This window comes from Lissotriton vulgaris, chromosome 5 (assembly GCF_964263255.1).
Source record: "Lissotriton vulgaris chromosome 5, aLisVul1.2, whole genome shotgun sequence".
NCBI lineage: Eukaryota > Metazoa > Chordata > Amphibia > Caudata > Salamandridae > Lissotriton > Lissotriton vulgaris.
Window position 1 is genome coordinate 476,465,475 of NC_141693.1, and position 20,066 is coordinate 476,485,540.

General features: G+C 47.3%; 1 protein-coding gene across 1 annotated transcript in view; it reads right to left on the reverse strand.

Annotated features, from left to right (window-relative positions):
- The window catches only part of EPHA8 (EPH receptor A8), a 1,186,163-nt gene that overhangs the window by 191,820 nt on the left and 974,277 nt on the right, over positions 1–20,066 (reverse strand). The window contains exon 4 of the mRNA XM_086920110.1: positions 10,567–10,722. Within this exon, the coding sequence (XP_086776236.1) occupies positions 10,567–10,722 (156 nt within the window). The remainder of the gene's footprint in view (positions 1–10,566; positions 10,723–20,066) is intronic.

The following is a 20,066-nucleotide window of genomic DNA, read 5'->3' on the forward strand; positions in this document are numbered from 1 at the left end:
CACCATAGTGCAGCGGTGCCTGTGTTGCAAAATAAAATTGTTTATGTGCAGAAATTTGAAACTTCCTGCACATAAACAATCTGAAATGGCGTTTTGTGACTTCTATGTGTGCTCCTTAATGCAGCACACATAGAAGTTGCAAAACGTAATTTTCTTCGAATAATTGTTTTTGTGCAGGAAGGTGTCCCTTCCTGCACATTAACAATCAATGGCTGTTTGTTATACACACATGGAAATAGCAAAAACGAGGAGAAATGAAAAATTCCTCCACATTGCTCCAGAGTAAGACCAGGATTTACCTGGCCTTAATTTTGGTGCTGTCCCATATTTATGCCACCCTTGTAAATAGGGGGCAGCGTGAAAATCAATGGGTGTTGCGGCGGAACCCCAACCACAACACCCATCGCCCGCCCCTTTTACTCTAAGTATAGCGTGAAAAGGTGCCTTATTTACAAGGCAGCGTTAGGCCAACACAACGTCAGAAAAAGTGACACTGTGGTGGCAATAGGGGCTTGTAATATGCCCCCAAGACTGCTTAGAGCTGAGAAATTAGTAATTATAAATGGTATTTAACATTGGCTCTCAAACTGCACAGAGCTTTTTTGTGTTTTATCTTACTTGATCCTTCTTGTCTATCACAATTGGAAAATAAACTCCAGCATTAACTGACCTGAACAACACAGTGTGACATGCAACACTGTATCAATTTCTGACTGCAACACCCTATTGAGCCCCTTGTGTGACGAAAGCTGCGAAAGGATTACTTGAGAAATGTACAAATATGACATGAGCGCTGAGACGAGAAAGACATTTCTTCTTTGGACATGGCTGAACGGTGCAAATATCAAAGCACTGAGCCATAAAGAATAGCAGACGTGCGCCACAATTTGAAGGAGCCAATGGGATTAGTTATTTAGAATGCTGTGGCAACCCTGGATTTAGGTGTTTTTGGAAATACAAGTAATGGGGTCGTCTGAGGACGGGAGGCATCAAAGGGGTTTCTAGTAAACATGTGGCTTTTACATTTCAGATAATAGGTTTAAGGCTCTGCCAGCAGAGCGAGGATGAACAGACGAGGTAACAAATTGAGATCAAAAGAATAGAATGCATGACAATAAACGCAGCACAGAAAGGTTCCCGCGTTCTAGACAGAAGCAATACATGGCAGATAATGATGATCAGACCAACCTGTTGTAACAGCTAAGAGCCTTTCAGCTCAAGAAACATTTTAGCATCTTTCCATCTCACGTCGTATACATTACTGAAATGAAATCATAACATCTAGTCGAATCACTTTATCTAAACTATTGCTTTCGTCCGCAATCTCTGTGTTTGATTTCTTACCTCTTGCTTCTTATCGAACCCCAGATGTTGAAGGCTTGGTGACAGAAAACTGTGTGTGTGCAGTGGCGTAGCTAGCTCTCTTGCCACCTGTGGCGGTCCCTGCGTTTGCGCCCCGCAGCTGCCTCAAAAAAGAGCGTGGGTGCTGGTAAAAACTTTTATCAGTTTTCCGCCCCACGCGGCAAATGTATTAAGGAGCGTGGCAGTTACTATTGCCGCCCGAGACAGCAAATAAGAGCGGGGGAGGCCGTCACCCCGAAAACTTGTGCCGCCTGCGGCGGACCGCCCCCCGGCCCACCTAGCTATAGCACTGTGTGTGTGGTGCCTGACTGGGTCTCTACACAGGGTCATAACTCATGCCCCGGCACCCACAGCAGTGCTTGTGGTCCCCAATCCAGCCCAAGGCCAATGACTATCTATGAGATATGGGATACTCAGGGGCCCCTCATCACATTGTTGTGTCCCCGAGGGTCCGCCCCCGAGGTCCGGAGGGATGGACGAGTTGGTCATGTGACCGCCCTATAATAAAAAGAGGTCGAGCACGTGAGAGGGCGTTCAGAGACGCGCGCCGACCGACCAAGCAACTTTATTCCCAGTGTCTGGCTGAGTTTATTCTAGGACCACGTGCAAGGCCTAGTCAGGGTTAGATGTCCCTTGTTGAGCGTAGATCACCCGACACAACAATTGGCGACGAGGGTGGTGATCGATTCCCTGCTCGGGGTGCGCGTGTGTGTCCCTGCTGGGGTGAGGCGGCTGCGGGCACTACCACGTGTCCGCGGTGCTCGTGCCTTGCCACCACACACCCCCCCCCGCTCTGCCTGCCTGGAAGAAACACTCTGATCCCTGACTCTCCTCAGGTGAGCAGCGCCGGCATAAAGCTATCTGCGGCGCACAGGAGCCTGATTGGTCGCGCGAGGTGCGTCCGGCGCTCCGGCTGCCGTTGGATCACATCCCGGCTGCCCACGGACATCCTCCCGAGCGTCCGACGCGATGGCTAACATTCCGCCCATTGAGCCATTCGTGGTGGAAGGTGCGCCGTCCACTCTCGCACCGAAGTGGAAAGAATGGGTGGACAGGCTATTCATATTCTTTGAGGCCACCAAGGTCCACAAGGAGCAGAAGCGTGCCATGATCCTTCATCTGGGTGGCAAGGACATTCATTCCATTGCCCGCACCCTCACGGAAGCAACTCCCAAAACCCACCACACGCTCATAAACGCGCTCAATGCGCATTTTGAACCCATGGCCAACCAAGACTATGAACGGTTCATCTTCAGGCAAGCGCGGCAACTGCCAGAAGAATCGCTGGACGCCTATCACTCTCGGTTGAAGAAACTGGCACTAACGTGTGGCTTTCAGGATGTCACGGAGGAAATCAGAGGCCAGATCATTCAGGGTTGCGCTTCCGCTAAACTGCGCGAGAGAATTTTGGAGGAGTCCGGGAAACCCCTCCCAGACATTCTCACGCTAGGCCGCACGAAGGAGCTGTCCAAGGCCAGGGCAGCCCACATGGAAGCAGCTCTGCAGGCCAATATGAAAGTGGAACCGGTGAACAAACTGCAGGTCCGCCCACAACCCAAATGGGTGAAGAGAACAACAACTCCGCAGGGCGGAGCCTCGGCGCAGTCATGTGGCTACTGCGGAGGCCCGAGACACCCGGCGCCAGAATGTCCAGCACGGGGCAAGATATGCTCCGGGTGCGGAAAAATGAACCATTTTGAAAAGGTGTGTCGGTCTAAAAAGTTCAGCAAGCCCCGCCAGACGGTACACGCGGTGGCGGAGCCTGAAGGCGCGGAAGGAGGACCCAGCAACAGTGACATGGACGATGACGAGGAGGAAAGGTCCCCACACAAGGTGCACATGATCGGCTCAGCTACCCGACGCACAATGACCCTACCACAGTGCGCAATACAAGTGGCTGATCAGGACATCATGGCGACGGTGGACACGGGCGCCTCAATAAACCTGATGAGTGCGTCCCTCTATGGAGACATGGCTACTCCACCCAGCCTCCGCCCCACTCCGATCACCGTTTTCGCCTATGGCCAGGACGTGCCCCTCCGCATTCGAGGAAAGTTCAAAGCAGCAGTCCGGCACGGAGATAAGATCACGCGTGCCAACATCTTTGTGTCGGAGGAAGGCCAAGGTATGCTCCTGAGTTGCCGGACAGCCGAAGACCTGGGAGTGGTCTCTTTTGCGTTTGGGGTGCACGAGGAGTCAGTGCAGCAACTGATAGCAGACTTTTCAGACCTGTTCGAAGGGATTGGCCGATTCAAGGGTCGGGAAATACACCTGCATGTGGACCCCACTGTCCAACCGGTGGCCCTGCGACACAGGCGGGTCGCGTTTCATCTGAGGCCCCTGGTTGAAGAAGAGCTACAGAAATTGGAGGCAGCGGGCATCATTGAGAAGGTGTCCGGACCCACTCCCTGGGTATCACCCATCGTGGTCACTCGGAAACCCAAGCAGCCGGGAGCGGTCCGGATATGCGTGGATATGCGCCTCCCCAATGCGGCCATCAAAAGGGAAAGACACATCACCCCCACGATCGATGACCTGATCGGAGAGATGGCCGGGGCCCGGTGGTTTTCCAAGGTGGACCTCAGAGCGGGGTACCATCAGCTCGTGCTGGATAAAGAGTCCCGGAACATCACGACGTTCTCCACTCACATCGGACTGCGCAGGTACACTAGACTGAGTTTCGGGATCTCCAGTGCTGCCGAGGTATTCCAGAATGTCATCCAAGAGCTCATTGCTGGCATACCGGGGGTGATCAACGTCAGTGATGATATCATGGTGCACGCAAGGACAATCCCTGAGCACAACCAACGCTTGGCACAGGTGTTCCGCAGGCTCCGCAGCGCTGGGCTTACTCTGCACCGAGACAAATGCGAGTTCCTTCAGACCAAACTGGGGTTCTTCGGCTACGTATTCTCGGCCGATGGCGTTAACCCTGATCCGGACAAGGTCAAAGATATCAAAGATGCACCTCCGCCCATGACTGTCACGGAAGTCCGAAGCTTCCTCGGGATGGTGAACTACTGTGGTCGCTTCATAAGGGACCTAGCCAATCTGACCCTCCCTCTGCGGGAGTTAACCAAAGACTCCACACCATGGAATTGGGGACAGGAGCAGGAAAGAGCATTCCAAACCATCAAGAGTGCGCTGTCCAGCAATACCACACTGGCATTTTTTGACCCCAGACATCTTACTCTCATTGCAGTAGATGCTGGACCGGCGGGATTGGGGGCCGTCCTGATGCAGAGAGCCCGTGACGAAATAGACTGGGCCCCCGTCGCTTTTGCCAGCCGGTCCCTCACGGACACCGAACAAAGGTACTCCCAAATTGAAAAGGAAGCCATTGCGATTCATTGGGGATGCCGGCACTTCCACCTGTATGTATATGGCAAACCCTTCACCGTAGTAACCGACCACAAGCCACTGCTGTCGCTGTTCTCAGGCACCTCATCCAAACCACCCCCCAGAATCGAAAAGTGGATTCTGCAGTTACAGGAGTACAACTGTGCCATTGAGTACCAGCCAGGAGCAAAGAATCCGGCGGACTATCTGTCACGACACCCCCGGGCGGCCACCCCCGAGGAAATGGAGGAAGCTGAGGAGACGGAGGCCTATGTGCGATGGGTCGTGGCCAGATCATGCCCGCGCCCCATATCCCTGGAAGAGGTGGTGAGCGCCACGGCTCAGGACGCCTGCATACAGCGGGCCAAAGATCTGCTCCGGACAGCCAACTGGCAGAAGGCTAGGGAGAGCTGGAAGGTGCTCACCCCTGAGGCCCAGAAAATCATGGACGGTCTGTACCACGTGAGGGCTGAACTGAACGAAGACGAGGCAGGGTGCCTCCTGCGAGGGCATCGTCTGGTGATCCCGACGGCGTTGACGAGCCGAGTAGTTCAGCTGGCGCATGTGGGGCACCAGGGAATGGTTAAAACAAAGGCCCGGCTGCGGACAAAGGTGTGGTTCCCGCTAATGGACGACATGGTGGAGACTACTGTGCGCACGTGCACGGCCTGCCAAACCACAGGTGACAGCCCCCGCGAAGCACCCATAATCGTGGAACCCAGGCCCCGAGGCCCTTGGGAAAGGGTCAGCATGGATTTTGGCAGCCTTCCGGATGGACGGCACACACTAGTGATGATCGATGATCACTCCAAGTACCCGGAAGTTGAAATTATCACCAGCACCAGTGCCGACTGTGTGATTCCCAAGATGGAGAAAATCATTGCCACGCACGGAGCCATGAAAGAACTCAGAACGGACAATGGCCCGCCATTTCAGGGCCAAGACTTTGCAGACTATCTCTCATCCCAAGGAATTCGCCACAGGCGCATCACCCCAAGGTGGCCTCAGGCCAATGGAGAGGCTGAGCGGTTCATGAGAACTTTAAACAAAGTAATCCGCATTGCACATGACAAAGGACAGTCAGTAGAGATGGCCATATTCACTTTTCTCCGGAGCTACCGCCAGACCCCTCACTCCACAACGGGGGTAGCTCCTGCACACCTTCTCCTAGGAAGAGTAATAACGGACTCCATTCCTCATCATCCCCAGTGGGCCCCTGAACTGATAAAGGAACAGACTGTGGAAATGAGGAGGCGGGCCGCCTATGATCAGATCAGCAAGAAACGGAGAGCTGTGGCCCCTCACATCAAAAGAGGTGACCTGGTGCTCATAAAAAATCGGGCCACTGGGGGAAAATTCAAACTCAGTTATGAAAGACGACCATGGCGAGTCAGTGGTGTGAAGGGCACCCGCATCACAGCTACTCGAGGACGAGACAAGGTGACTCGCAACGTGTCTCATTTCAAACTCTACCACCCGGCGAGCAGCGAGCCAAGGCGCCAGCGAGGCGACAGAGAAACCGAAACTGCAACTATGGTGCCACCTGGTGAATCAACAGCTCAGCACGAGGTCCGGCCACGTGCCGAGCAGCCGATCCCTGGCGAGGATGTGGGCGGAGACCTTGAGGCCCTGGATGAGGCCCCAGATCCGGAGGGGGCCGACAACGAGGCGCCAAGCCAAGAGGTGGAGACTGGAACAGAGCCGATGACTCAGCGAGGGTCCCAGCGCCAGCTACGTGCTAACCCCACCCCCTCCAGCTGGCTGAGAGACTACTTCACGTAAGACTGTTCTAATTTATACGTGTGCCCGCAATGGTTTCTTTGAACTGAATGCGCTAGCATTTGTGAGAGACGCTTAAGGTACCAGGCCCGATGCTCATGAGACAATGGGTTCGATCAGCCTATATTTGCAGCGTTACAGTGTGTTGTTGGTTTTGTTGTTTTTCTTGTTTTAGGAGGAATGTTGTGTCCCCGAGGGTCCGCCCCCGAGGTCCGGAGGGATGGACGAGTTGGTCATGTGACCGCCCTATAATAAAAAGAGGTCGAGCACGTGAGAGGGCGTTCAGAGACGCGCGCCGACCGACCAAGCAACTTTATTCCCAGTGTCTGGCTGAGTTTATTCTAGGACCACGTGCAAGGCCTAGTCAGGGTTAGATGTCCCTTGTTGAGCGTAGATCACCCGACACAACACACATCTTGCAGGGAGGCAACGTCATTTTGTGTTACACCACTGTCTCCACATAAACAATTCAAAATATCCTCCCACTACTTTCGTGAGTCACCTGTCCCAGAATTCCCCTGGATGGCAGGGCTCGAGTCCGGGAACCACGAGGGTGGACGGCTTCCCACCACTTACTTTACCGGGTGGACGCCGTCCCCCCTGCCTCACTGTTGTTTCCTAGAAGAAGAGTGGGATGCCTGAGGCTCCTCAGCTCTTCCGGGACAATGCGTGAGATGGAGAGACACCAACAAATGCGACCATGCCACAGTTGGTGAGACCGCGGGGCTCTATAACAAACCATGTGTAAAGCACCAACCAGTCATTTCTAGGCACTTTAAATTTCCAGATTTCTGTGTAATACGCTGAAGAATGGGCGGGAAGTACGGACTTTGAACATCTTCGGAGGGATAAGAGCTTTCAAACCAACCTCTTGTGCCCCCCTCTGTGCCAATAAGCTGAGCGCTGGCCAAGAACCTCTCAAAGCTGAAAACAGCAACACTTGCCAGCAACCTTAAACTCAGCCATAAATCTGACAAAAATATGATACTCTAAGTCAGTCCGCCAGGCCCTGAGTGCAGAGGGGCGACAGAGGGTCAAAGTGAAGGACTGCCTGTAATTAGAGGGGACTACCTCCCGTGATGTCGCTTCCTGTCGTGACGTCACTTCCGGGTGACACCACCTAACTTGGAGCGTCCCCCCACTTCTTTTTTTAGGACTTGTACCCTGCTTGATGGCGTTTTGGCCGCTTCTTCAATCCTCGAGCTGATGGAGAATGCAGAAATACATCGGCGTGCAAAGCACGCTGACACTAGGCTGAATGGATGGAGGCGGAGACTATGCATCAAACGTAAGGGGTTGTGTGGGGTTTCTTAAAGTCTTTAGAAAGGTTCTGTTTTAAAGGCATTAGCATTGTGTGCGCTCAGACTGCAATGTCTTTGGAGGCCTTTTAAGGTTCATCCTTTCCGAGATTTAACAGAAAACAATATTGGAAAAATAAAGATTGAGATTGCTCCAAATAAGATCACTATGTAGGCAGCAGGGAAATACAGGTCTATGAAGATAAACATAAATAAACACAAGACCTGGGCAATATTATATTAATTCAGGCATAATTCTGAGTAATAACAATATAATTACAATATATCTACACACTTTAAATAAATAATAATGGGTAAATTAAGGTAATCTTTATGTTAGGAAAGTTCAGTTGGCTAATGTGATCACTGGAGACGTCTTTGACGCCTATTCACAAAGGTATATTTTACACATGAGTAAATCTACATATGTAAATTTACTTTTACACTTCGTAGTAACATAGTACTTTTTGCTATTTGCCATTTCCGAGCGTAAATTTACTACATAGTGTAAACTCAGATGCCTCCATCTCCTGAATCAATAACTTAATCTCAAAACTATCCTATGTGAAGCAGAAAGTGCCCACAAATGCACGCACACACAAACTCACTCAGTCCTCAGTCCCTCTCTTGATCCCTTTCACGCTCCTTCCTTTACTCTTTTCTTCCCTTGTTCTATTCCTCACTCACTTACTATTTAACTATTGCGTAAGTGCCCTACTGGTATTGCCTCCCAGCCTCACAGCCAAACATAAACAAGGGTAACAGGTATGTGCCCATTACAGTGATCAACTTCCATGAGGCCTATTTTTATTTAAATAGGGTAACTGAACTACTGATAGAGGAAATTACTTCTTTTTACCAATACCTTTCAAAGATTATAGGGTGAGCCCAGTAACTACTTTCTTTTCTACAGCCATACCCAAAGGCTCAGTGCGGCCCTCGTGGCCTGAAAGAGTTGAGGGCATTTTCTAAGATGGAAATACCAAACGATGAGACAAGACAATCTATTTAAAGGAATACCTGTTCACTTTCCCAAGAGGACAATTGTTTATACTTAGAGTGAGGCACTCTGGATATCTAGGAAGCGAGCAACCCAATATACCCTTGAGGGTTCGGGCAAAAAGTATGAAACGGTAAAGGTACCTTCAAGGGATTTTGTTTTTGTTGTACCTTCAAGGGATTTTGTTTTTGTTGTTTTCAATCTAGATATCTGTAGAAGTAATGACCAGCCTGATTTTAATGACCAACGGAATAAAACCCACCGTCACCTAAGACATCCAATAAAGCTCGGGAAAAAAAATCGAACAGTAGGACAGAGGTGTTGGCAATTTTCGGGCACCGGGTGCTTTGGGGTCATAAGGGAGACCTTATGTCCTTCCACCACATACTGTGATGTTTATTTATGAGAGTCCTGCGTCAATTTTGCATCATGTAAAGCAGTTCATGCGTGACGCAGGGCTCTCATAAGATTTACGAATCCACGCAATGCACCCTGTGTGGCTTTGAGTTGTCTCATAAATCAGGAGTAAGGTGACGCAGCGCAAATCGCGCTCTGTGTCTGGGAGATATTCCATGGGGGTGGCGGTGGGTTTTACCACGCAATGCCAATAGAATTTTCACTGCCCCAGATTCTCAAAAACATGTAAACCTGGGGAAGCACCAAATCCGCACGCCTCCCGGAGTGAGGTGCAACAAGCAGAAATAATTTATTTTCTCCTTTTTTTGCTCTTTTCATAAGTGCTGCATTCTACCGGACACATAGAAAGAGGTAAAGTCCTCTTAGGTTTGTTTATGTGAAAAACGATGCCCATTCCTGCACAAAAACAATCAAGCCTGCAACAGGGGTTGCAAGGGCGCCTACCATAGCGCTAGGCTGCCGAAACGGTGCCAGGGCGAGCAGAAAGGACAGTAATGCACAGTATCGCTTAAATACAGTGCAGTCCTGCCCTTTCACTTAGGAGTAGGGCAGTGCTACAAGTTGCCTTGAGGTGCTGTCCTACGCCAAAAGGCCATAAATGAGGCTCTCACTGGTCATTGTTATCAAATTGCACCTTGATTTGAAATGTCTAAAGGCTTCTTTAACCTCTTCTTTGCTGATGACGGCCGTGGACGTGTGCTGATGACGGCTGGGGGCTGTCATGAACCTGCCCACTTATTAAAAAGCACCGCACAGGCGCAGAATCGCGGCAGCGCCCAAGGGGTTAAGAATGTTTTTACCAACAGAAAGAAACAAAGTAGCTTAATAAAAAAAACTACATCAAAGAAAATGTTAGTGCCCTGAGCTCGGCACTCCTGGCTCTTTTTAAGATACCTCAGCTAGACACAGATCATTAATATGCATTGTTCTGTTTCTGATATCTGTTCCATCACCATGTCACCAACTAAGTGATCTGGATCAACTTGCAGCTGGATACAAGGCTGCATAAAAGAAACCTAATAAATAAAAAAGATAAAATGTTGTTGCTCACCCCACCAGGAGGTCACAAATCAAGCTCTAAAAATGAAACTTTCTGGTACTGATTTAATCGTCACAGTGCTTAGTGGACTCATGCATCCTCTGCAGAAATCTGAGTGCATGCTAAAGGTCAGAGAGGTCAGTTGATCCCTTTACCCTTCTGAGGTCCATATAATATGCACCGCTGAGTTGGGTATGAGTAACAATGGCATTTGCGGTGCTTTAAAGCACTAGTGATAAAGCCCTGTATAAGCAATCAGTTACTATTGTTAGACTGTCCTTCCTCTATGGGTTAAGCGCCCTACTTTTATTCAGACCTGGCAAGGTACTCACGTGTGCAAGGGGCTGATGGTGGGTCCAAGGCTGCCCGATAGTAGCCAATGTCACAGCGGCACACCTGAGCAGCTGCACTTTCTGAGTGGCTGTGAGGGGGGCAGTTGGCACACAGCTGGTCACCAGGCTCAGATTTGTAATACCCATATTCACACGCTGTGGAAAACATTAAATACAACAGTCAGTGATCTTTTTTTACTGATTAGAAGTATAAATATGTGTTCCATACAATAAGCACCTGAACAAATCAATTTTAATACAGCATAGTTATAGACACCAGTTAGTAATGTAGTAAATAGGTATATTAAACTTGATTCTCATATTACATATAGCAAAGTTGTAATAATGTGCATGACTTACATAGGAAGCTTCAATCGTTAACACCAGTTTCTAAGTCTGGTAACGCACTGCTATGACATAGCAACTCCTCTGCCCCTGCGTAGCATTTGAAAGCAGAGGCATGTGATTTTGGGTGCCATACATAACATAAAATTATAGATAGGTAAAAAGTGAATTATGGAGAAGTTTTTCACCTGGTGGTTCTGATTAACATCAGGGGCAAATTGAGCTTCGCTCTTGTTTTCTATTTGATGTCACTCAGTCAGACCCTCCAGGATTTCGCGATTTGCAAAAAAATCGCGAAATCGGCAGTTTTGTAAAAATGCAGCGATTTTTACAATACTGCCCGCGAAATTTGGACGGTCGGTCAGCTCTTGGAAGGAGGCTCCTTTTAGGTCTGTGTTGACTGTACAGCTCTGCTCTTGTGGCTGAGAAGTACATGCTTCTGTATCAGAGATATATCTTCTAATTTTTCAGGAGCTAAGGAAGGTCTCTTTTTAGCAGAACTCGAACTTGCCCGACCTGCTGGAATGTCGGCCCCCACGTGTCTATTCCTGCACGTCGCCCTCGTCAGGGAAGAGGGAGGTGACTTCACTCCTAGAAGTAGCACCCCCCCCCCCCCTGGTGAATGTACGGTGATGCCGGAAAAGCGAGATTTCGGATAGCCTGAGCATCCTGTGGGGGAGCAGACGAAAGAGGTGGGGGGGAGGGAGGGGGCTAGACAGAGGCGCGTCCTGTTATATGTCACAAAATGATGCAGCAACATGTATTTGGGAACAAAAAGGTAATTCGGCCACTCTACAAGGTTTAGCAGAACAAGTGCTACATTCGAAAGAGTGCGTCATAACGCAATGATGTCTAAATTCAGTGAGCTATGATGTGCAAGATCAGACATGCATTGGTTTCATAGTTTTTTGTCAATATGTGCATGCTCACCTTGACACAATTCTCCTTTCAGCACTGATTGTGGTTTTAAAATCCAGGTTTGCCTCGTGCAGTGCCAGTGTCCAATAAAACGTGGCTGCTTTCACTAGCAGGCTTCTCCGAGAAATAAAGTAGCCATTTGATCCTTCTGGAGGTACTGGAAGGGCAGGAGCGGGCACCTAAAACATGTGTATGTGAAATCCTCTGTATTCCTTTTTACCATAGAAACGATGCCTCTCTTTGCCTTATTATTGCACTAAGCAGTCAGGAATAATTTAGACGGCTCTGAAATACCAAATGGCCAGTACACCACCTCTATTTTATCTGAATTTAGTTTTAGAGAGTTTCACTTCATCCAAGGACTGCGCACGAGACAGGGTCAGAGGTTTACCTGCTTCTACACCAGGAGGAGGCCACAGAGGACCTTCAACCCTCACCAGCACCCACAGAACTGTTACTCAAGCCCTGAACATTGTTTTATTAAAACATGTGTAGTACCTTGTTAGTATCGTAATTACGTTTTTCTCTGTCCCCTCGAAATTGCAGGGCACACAATGGTCTCTACAAAAAATATCTGAACTCTATAAGATATTTTAGAATGCAGCCTCTCTGTAACCAATTGAGTAACCTAGAACAGATTTACTGTCACATTTGTCATCTGTTACCAATATCTTTACAGCAAATTTTAAAAAAGAAATATTATATTGCAACCATTGTTCCAGGGCATCAGTGGCACCCTCAATTGGCAAAAGAGGGTGCCTAAGGAAAAGGTGTCCTGCCTCTCGGATCCCTAGGCAGCTGTGCCCCAAAAGGGGTTCATACATGGCACTAGAACATCCCAGGGATAAATGCAGCTCCCTCCCACAAGGTTAGGACTGGAGCTGTGCTTTCGTAGAGCTGCAGACACTTTAAACATGCCTATTTCAAAGTGGAATACTCTGCTAAAACAGCTTCCATGAATTTCAGGCTGAAAATGAATGATTATGAGTAAACATGCCGCTAAATTTCTATATTTGTGCCGCTAAATTTCCATATTTGTGCCGCTAAATTTGCTAATCCATGCCGCAAAATCCTGGGGGTCTGCTCAGTACCCCTTACAGAAAATAATCCCCATAATTCCCGGTTACCCATCTACAATTCTACAAATTATTGGTGTGTGGAGGTATAATTTTACTTAACTGAATCAAATGATCCAAAATTTTGTTTAATTTTTTACTTGCACTTATCAGTTTTGAACTGTCACTTTCGATGATTCCAACCCCACTTTGACTCACAAGAGGGCTAAAGTAATGGAAACGGAATATACAAAATATCAATCCCATCTCCGTAGTAAACCAGTGCAACTCCGCTCTGACCCTCATGACTGACATAACTGATGTACATGAGCTTACAACCTTCAACAACGACAAGATGCTTGAAACTCTGGATTCCACAGCGCCATTACAGGAAAAAAAATGTTTCCACTAAGAGGTCCAAGCCTTGGTTCAATGAAGTTGGAGCGTAGACAGCTAAGAACTGCTGAACGTCTTTGGAAATCAGCTCCTAACACTCTCAACCTGGATCATCTTAGAAAATTAAGGAATTCATACAATAGGAAGATTCTTAAGGCAAAGGCAGACTTTTTCCGAACTCAGCTGAACGTAGCGAGCAACCGACCAAAAAAACTCTTTGAAATCATCAAGGAACAATCTTGCAATACAACTAACTACAGTGAGTTAAATGACCTGGCCACTCCTACATATGACGTGCTTGCCAATTTCTTCCATAAAAAGACTAGAACTATTGAGCTAGACATCCAATCAAAGCTGGCCACAAGCCAACCTATGGCACTAGATCCCAAATTGGACGGTTTATTTGAAGACCATTTAAATTATATTAACCCAAGGGAAGTTCCAAAAAACAATGCCTCCTGGCACACCTTCTCGCCAATCTCTCAACAAACTATCTACAACACTCTACAAGCAATCAACCCTTCCAATAATTTCTCGGATCCCTTGCCACCTGCCCTTTTCAAGATTTTAAAAACCTCTATACTACCATTATGGTCTAAAATTGTAAACGCCTCCCTGACTCAAGGTGTCATTGCGGAATGTCTTAAAATAGGACAGGTCACTCCTATACTAAAGAAGGCTGACGCCTCTCCAGCTTATCCTAACAACTACCGTCCTATAACCAATATCCCCACCTTGGCTAAACTATTGGAGAAATGTTTTCAAATTCAATTATGCAATCAAATTGAGATCTTCAACCTCTTAGACAGTCACCAATCGGGCTTCCGAAGTGGGCACAGCACAGAATCTGCACTCACGCACATTATGGATGATATACTAATCTTGCTTGATCGAAATGAATCATGCCTTTTGATACTTCTTGATCTGTCTTCCGCCTTCGATACGGTAAAGCACGATAAGCTCCTAGCCCTGTTGGAAAGAAGGATGGGCCTCTCGGGCATTGTGCTACAGTGGTTCTCCTCCTTCCTGAATGACAGATCTCAAAGATACAAGATGAGGAACTCTTTCTCGCAACTAACCATGGTCACTCTTGGTGTACCTCAGGGATCTGCCCTTTCACCCATTCTCTTCAATTTGTTAATGGAGCCCCTGGCGAATGCTCTGAATTCTGCGAACATTCTATATCACCTATATGCAGATGACACCCAGCTATACCTTAAAATCACCTCGCCAGATGACTTCGTTGCTCTTAATACTACGCTTCTGAACACGCAAAGCTGGCTCACCAACAACCATCTCATGCTAAACACCAAAAAAACGGAATTCATTCTCATCTCACCACCAAACTACACCCCAAAGATAGACCTCTGGTTAAAACACCTAACCTCCTTTGACTGTGTCCCCCTCATCATAGACTCGGCTAAATCCCTAGGTGAATCCATTGACAAACACTTGCTAATCACAAAATGAGTATATTAAGAAAACTTAAACCCTTCCTCCCTCAGGCTGACTTAAAAGTTGCTGTACTACCAAGACTAGACTACGGAAGTACCACCCTCGCTGGTCTCCCGAAATACAGGTTGCACCGTTGAGAGCAGCTCTGAATGCTGCGGCTAGACTGGTATCAGGAACTAAAAGAAACAATCACATCTCACCAACCTTGAAAGCACTGAACTGGTCGCCTTATGAAGCAAGAATACACCTTAAAGTGGCGTGCATGACGCACAAAGCAATTCACAACAATACACCCAGCTACTTGGCACTAAAGTTGAAAAAATCAGGAGGCTGCAGACAACTACGAAGTGCGAGCACTCTACTTCTGAAACCCCAATCCTTCAGGAAGAAGAGAACAGGCTGTAGAGCTTTCTCAGGATTGCTCCAAAGATTTGGAACTCTCTACCACCCCGAGTGCATGGAATCACCTCCCTTACTGTATTCAAAAAGGAAGTAAAAAGTCTATTACTGAACAAATTCATGTCCTAAATCTAAGTATGGGACGTATTTGACTGTTTGTCTTTTTATCACATCCCCTGTTGCTCCACAATTGTTTGCTGATTAATGTTTTTCGTTGGATGTAGATCTGTGTGGCTGATAGCTCAATGTCTAATGTAAGTTGTTCTGCAGATGCTATTGCTCTATTATGACAAACTGACCTTTTGTTTGTGTTGACTACCTCTTCCACTGTTTATTCTTCTATTGTAAAGCGCTCTGATACCCTTGTGGGTCACGTTCGAGCTATATAAGACTTTATAAATAAATAAATAAATAAGCTTTTTTTTTAATGTTTGCAGGATTGGGGGCCTCTGAAATCACTCTTTCCTATTAGAACTTTGATTATAGTACTACATATGGCATTTGTCAACCCTTCATCTCTCCCTTTAACTGGCTGGTCACCCTGAAGCCCATTTAAGCACCTGCCGAAAAAGCAGGAAACCTGGTGACATTCTTTGACGTTCCAAGAATCAGGTAAACAGAAGCACCTTACATCACTTTCTTCAGTTATAAGGGGTGCTTTTGCTCCTACAGAAACTTGAAATAAGACCTTGAACCTTGTAGCTGGGAAAAAGTTAATGGCTTAAAGGATAGTGATGTGGCATAGAGTGTCATAGAGTAAAGTGGCATAGAGGGTCGTAGAGTTACATGGTGTGGAGTGTCATGGAGGGAGCTGAGTGTTGTGGAGTTAAAGGGTGTAGAGTAGAGGACAATGTCATAGAGTGGAGTTGCATATTGCCGTAGAGAGAAGAGGCATAAAGCAGAGTGGAGTGGAGTGGAGTGGAGTGTAGTGGAGCATAGTAACGTGGAGTGGCTTAGAGAGAGCTGCATAGAGTTGAGTAAAGTGTCGCAGAGTGGAGTAGATTGTTGTAAAGTGGCATAGATTGGAGTAAGGTAGTAGGGTGGAATGTCAGAGTGGAGTAAGGTGTTGTAGAGTGGAGTGGCATAGAGTGTCATGGAGTGGTATAGAGTGGAGTAGTGGAGTAGTGTGTCATAGAATAGAGTGGAGTAAAGTGGCATGGAGTGGCATAGAGGGAGTTGTGTTGTGTGCAACATTGCAAAGTGGAATAGAAAGGCACAGAGTGAAGGAGAGTTTTGTAGAGTGCAGTGGCATAGAGTGGAGTAGAGTGTTGTAAAATGGAGTAGAGTTTAATGAAGTAAAGTGTCATAGAGAGGAATGTGGTGGAGTCTAATTTCATAGAGTGGGCTGTTGTAAAGTGAGTGTAGTAGAGTGGCCTAGAGTGAAGTGGTGCAGAGTATATTGGCATAGAGTGCAGAGGCATAGAGTGCATTGATTTTTAGTAAAGTGGTGTAGAGCCCAGTGGCACAGAGTGCAATGATTTAGACTAGAGTGTAGTGGCGATGAGTAGAGTAGAGTGGCACAGAGTGGAGTGGTGCAGTGTATGTTGCAGTGGTGTAGAGTGGATTGGCGCAGAGTGCAGTGGCATACGGTGAAATGGTACAGGGTAGAATGGAGTGGTGCAGTGCATAATACAGAGGTGTAGAGTAGACCGGCTTAGAGTGCATTTGTATGGAGTGGAGGGTGTAGAGTTCAGTAGTGTAGAGTGCAGTAGTGAAGAGTTAGTTAGAGTAAAGTGTTGCTGAGTAGAGTGGCACACAGTTCAGAAGCAGAGAATGCAGTGTTGCAGAATAGAGTGTGGTAAAGTGCTGTGGTATAGAGTCGAGTGGCAGGGAGTGCATTGGTGTAGAGTGCAGTGATGTAGAATGGTGCAAAGTAGAGTAGAGCAGTGGTGTAGAGTCGATAGGTGTAGAGTAGAAAAGAGTTGTTTAGAGTGCAGTGGAGTAGAGTGCAATGACGTAGAGTGCATTGGCATAGAGTATTGTGGCATAAAGTGCAGTGGGACTGGGTAGATTGGCGTAGAGTGCCATGGTGTAAAGTGCATTGGTTTTGGGTAAAGTGATGTAGAGCATATTGGTGTAGAGTGCAGTGGTTTAGAGGACAGTTGCACAGAGTGCAGTGGTGTAGAGTACAGTGGCGCAGAGTAGAGTAGAGTGGCGTGGAGTGGCAGAGCACAGAGTGGCACAGTGCATCATGGAGTGGTGCAGAGTGAAGTGGCATGGAGTGGTGCAGAGTGGAGTGGCGCGGAGTGAGTAGAGTGGCATGGAGTGCAGTAGCATGGAGTAGATTGTTCAAGAGTAGAGTAAAGTGGCTTGGAGTGGTGCAGGGTAGAGGGGAGTGGTGCAGGAGAGAGTGCAGTGGTGTAGAGTAAAGTGAAGTAGAATGCAGTAATGTACAGTAGAAAGGCATATAGTGCAGTGTCAGAGTTCGATGGTCTATAGTAGATGGAGTAGAGTAGAGTGGAGTAGAGTGTATTGAATAGAGTGCAGTACAGTGAAATAGAGTAGAGTTGTGCAGAGTAGAGTGCAGTGGCATAGAGTGCAGTGGCCTAGAGTTCAGTGATGCAGATGGAGTGGCATAGAGTTCAGTGGCAGAGAAAGCAGTGGTGCAGAGTAGAGGGGTATAGAGTTCAGTGGAGAAAGTGCAGTGTTGTAGAGTAGGGGGTTGAAGAGTGTACAGTGGTGACATACAGTTTTACGACTAAAACAGCGCACCAACAATAATGTGTGGCAAACAATATTTGGCAATGTCATCACCTAATGTATTGAACTGTTTTGATCGTACAAAAATTTGCTCCCATCACATTTTGGAATTACCAAAAAATGTGCTTCATTTGTGCTTTCCTAATTCCGATATATTCTTAAATATCTGCAAAGTTCATTTGCAAACATTTAATTTTGTTATGTTCTAGAAAGAAATAACATCCTACAGCCATCTTCCAGCATACCCCCAGTAGCCAGCATGATGGTCACATAAATCCTTTGAAGTTGGAGAAAAAAAAGGTAAGCACCAAGCTCTCTCAAAAGACAGAGACTGACATTTGACCTCTGTCTTTAAATGCACAGCAAATGTGACAAAAATAAGAACTAGATTTAAAGGCTTGTTCACAAAAATTATTCCTATGCTCAACCCTTGGTAGCTTGGCTGCGAGCCGGAAGGCTTAACTTTAAAGACAGGTATGTAAAGAATTTAAAAACACCAATTCAGTAAATAATTAATACACCACACATAATATAAATCCAACACCAATTTATAAAAATAGGAAATGTTTTTATATCTTTAAAATCACACCAAAATGACAAAAATCCAATGTAGGGAACCGGAGATATGGATTTTCAAAGATTTAGCATTATATAGCACTTAGAAACATATAGCACCTTATTGGGATATCTGGTCGCCAGAGACCGGCTCAAAGTAAAAGTTTCAGGCCGGGCGCGATGGAGCCCTGAGTGGCTACCACTCTTGGTAGGTCCCGGTCACAGTTTTTACCTTCTGACTTAGAAACTTTTCTGGAGCTTTTCTTCCCGGGGTCCCTCGAAGCACTCAGCCAGTCCAGATTCGGTGAGGGTTCGCCAAATAGCCTTGCAATGAGCTCCCGGTAAACCTATGGAAGTCCGACCTCCGGAGCGTTTGAGCAGGGCAAACCCAGGATCCAGGCTGCCACTCGGTTGAAGGCAGGTGGCTTGGCTTTCGCGGTTGCTCCCGGTCACCTTTTCTTCATTTGGAATTAAAAACTTTTACAGATCTTTCTTTCGCTGGGTCCCTCGATGTTCTTCACCAGGATGGATTTGAAGAGGGTTCACCGGCCTTGGATTTCTTCTACTACTGGTCAAACTCTGGAAGTTGGACCTACGGAGCTTTTAGCGGGACAAACTTGGATGGCTTGGCCGGCTCGCGGTTGAAGGCAGGCTTGACTGGCCATGTTGAGTCGGTCCCTCTATGGAGCTTTTTTTCAAAGATGCTCCAAAGTTTTCCAAACTTCTTGAATTTCTTTCTGAAGTTCCTCAAGGGGTCCCAACGTGTCTCAAACTCACTCCAAGGGTCTGGAAACTCCAAGATGGGCCTTGAAAGTTGAGGACTTCAGTTCCCACAATCCACTTGGACAAAACCCTTACAAATCCATTGGTGTTCTCCAGGTTGAGGATCCTTGGTGGTGATGGTCCAGGTGAGCTCTGTTAACCCCGAGCTTGCAAGGAGTCCACTCTTTAGTTCTTTTGCAGCAGGGTAATCCATGGGGCTGTAGTTTCAGTTGGTGCAGTCTTCAGAGGACAGGCCTTAGAACTTTGCACCCCAACTTCTCAGCTTGGCAATGTCTTGCTTCCTTAAGTTTCAAGCAGCAGATCTGAGAGGCTCTGCCCCTCTCAGATACGTATTCCCAGTTCACTGGCTCAAGCAGTAGGTCACTGCTGACCAATGAGAGCAGGCCAACTCCCCAAGAATATGACCTCACCCTGTAGAGTGTGGCAGTATTTTGTCCCAGAGTGCACAAAATCCTCAAATTTCATAATGGCTGATTTCCCAGCAGGGAGGTAAGAACAGGCCAAACACATCCCTAGAACGGCTAATTTTCATAAACTCTCCCCCTTGCATCTGTGCATTCCTTCCATAAGCCTAGCTCTGGCTGAGGTGAAAAGTTTAGAGTTGTAAATGACACTAAGGCCTTCTCTTCTCTTTGAAGACCATGGTTAACGACTCCTCCCCCTGCCCTAGCATTCCTGTGTTGCAACACAATGCCTTCCCAGCAGAGCTGGTTACCCCCAGGGGCTCTTTATCACCTCTTCAAGGCAGCCTGGCTAATCCACTTAACTCTGACTAATCAGAACAGACCACTGGAAGGCTGAATCTGGACTTACAAACAAGAAAGTCTTATAACTTCTAGTATGTACACTTTAGGAGAAATTCAACCATATCATAATCTTGAGTTTATTAATACC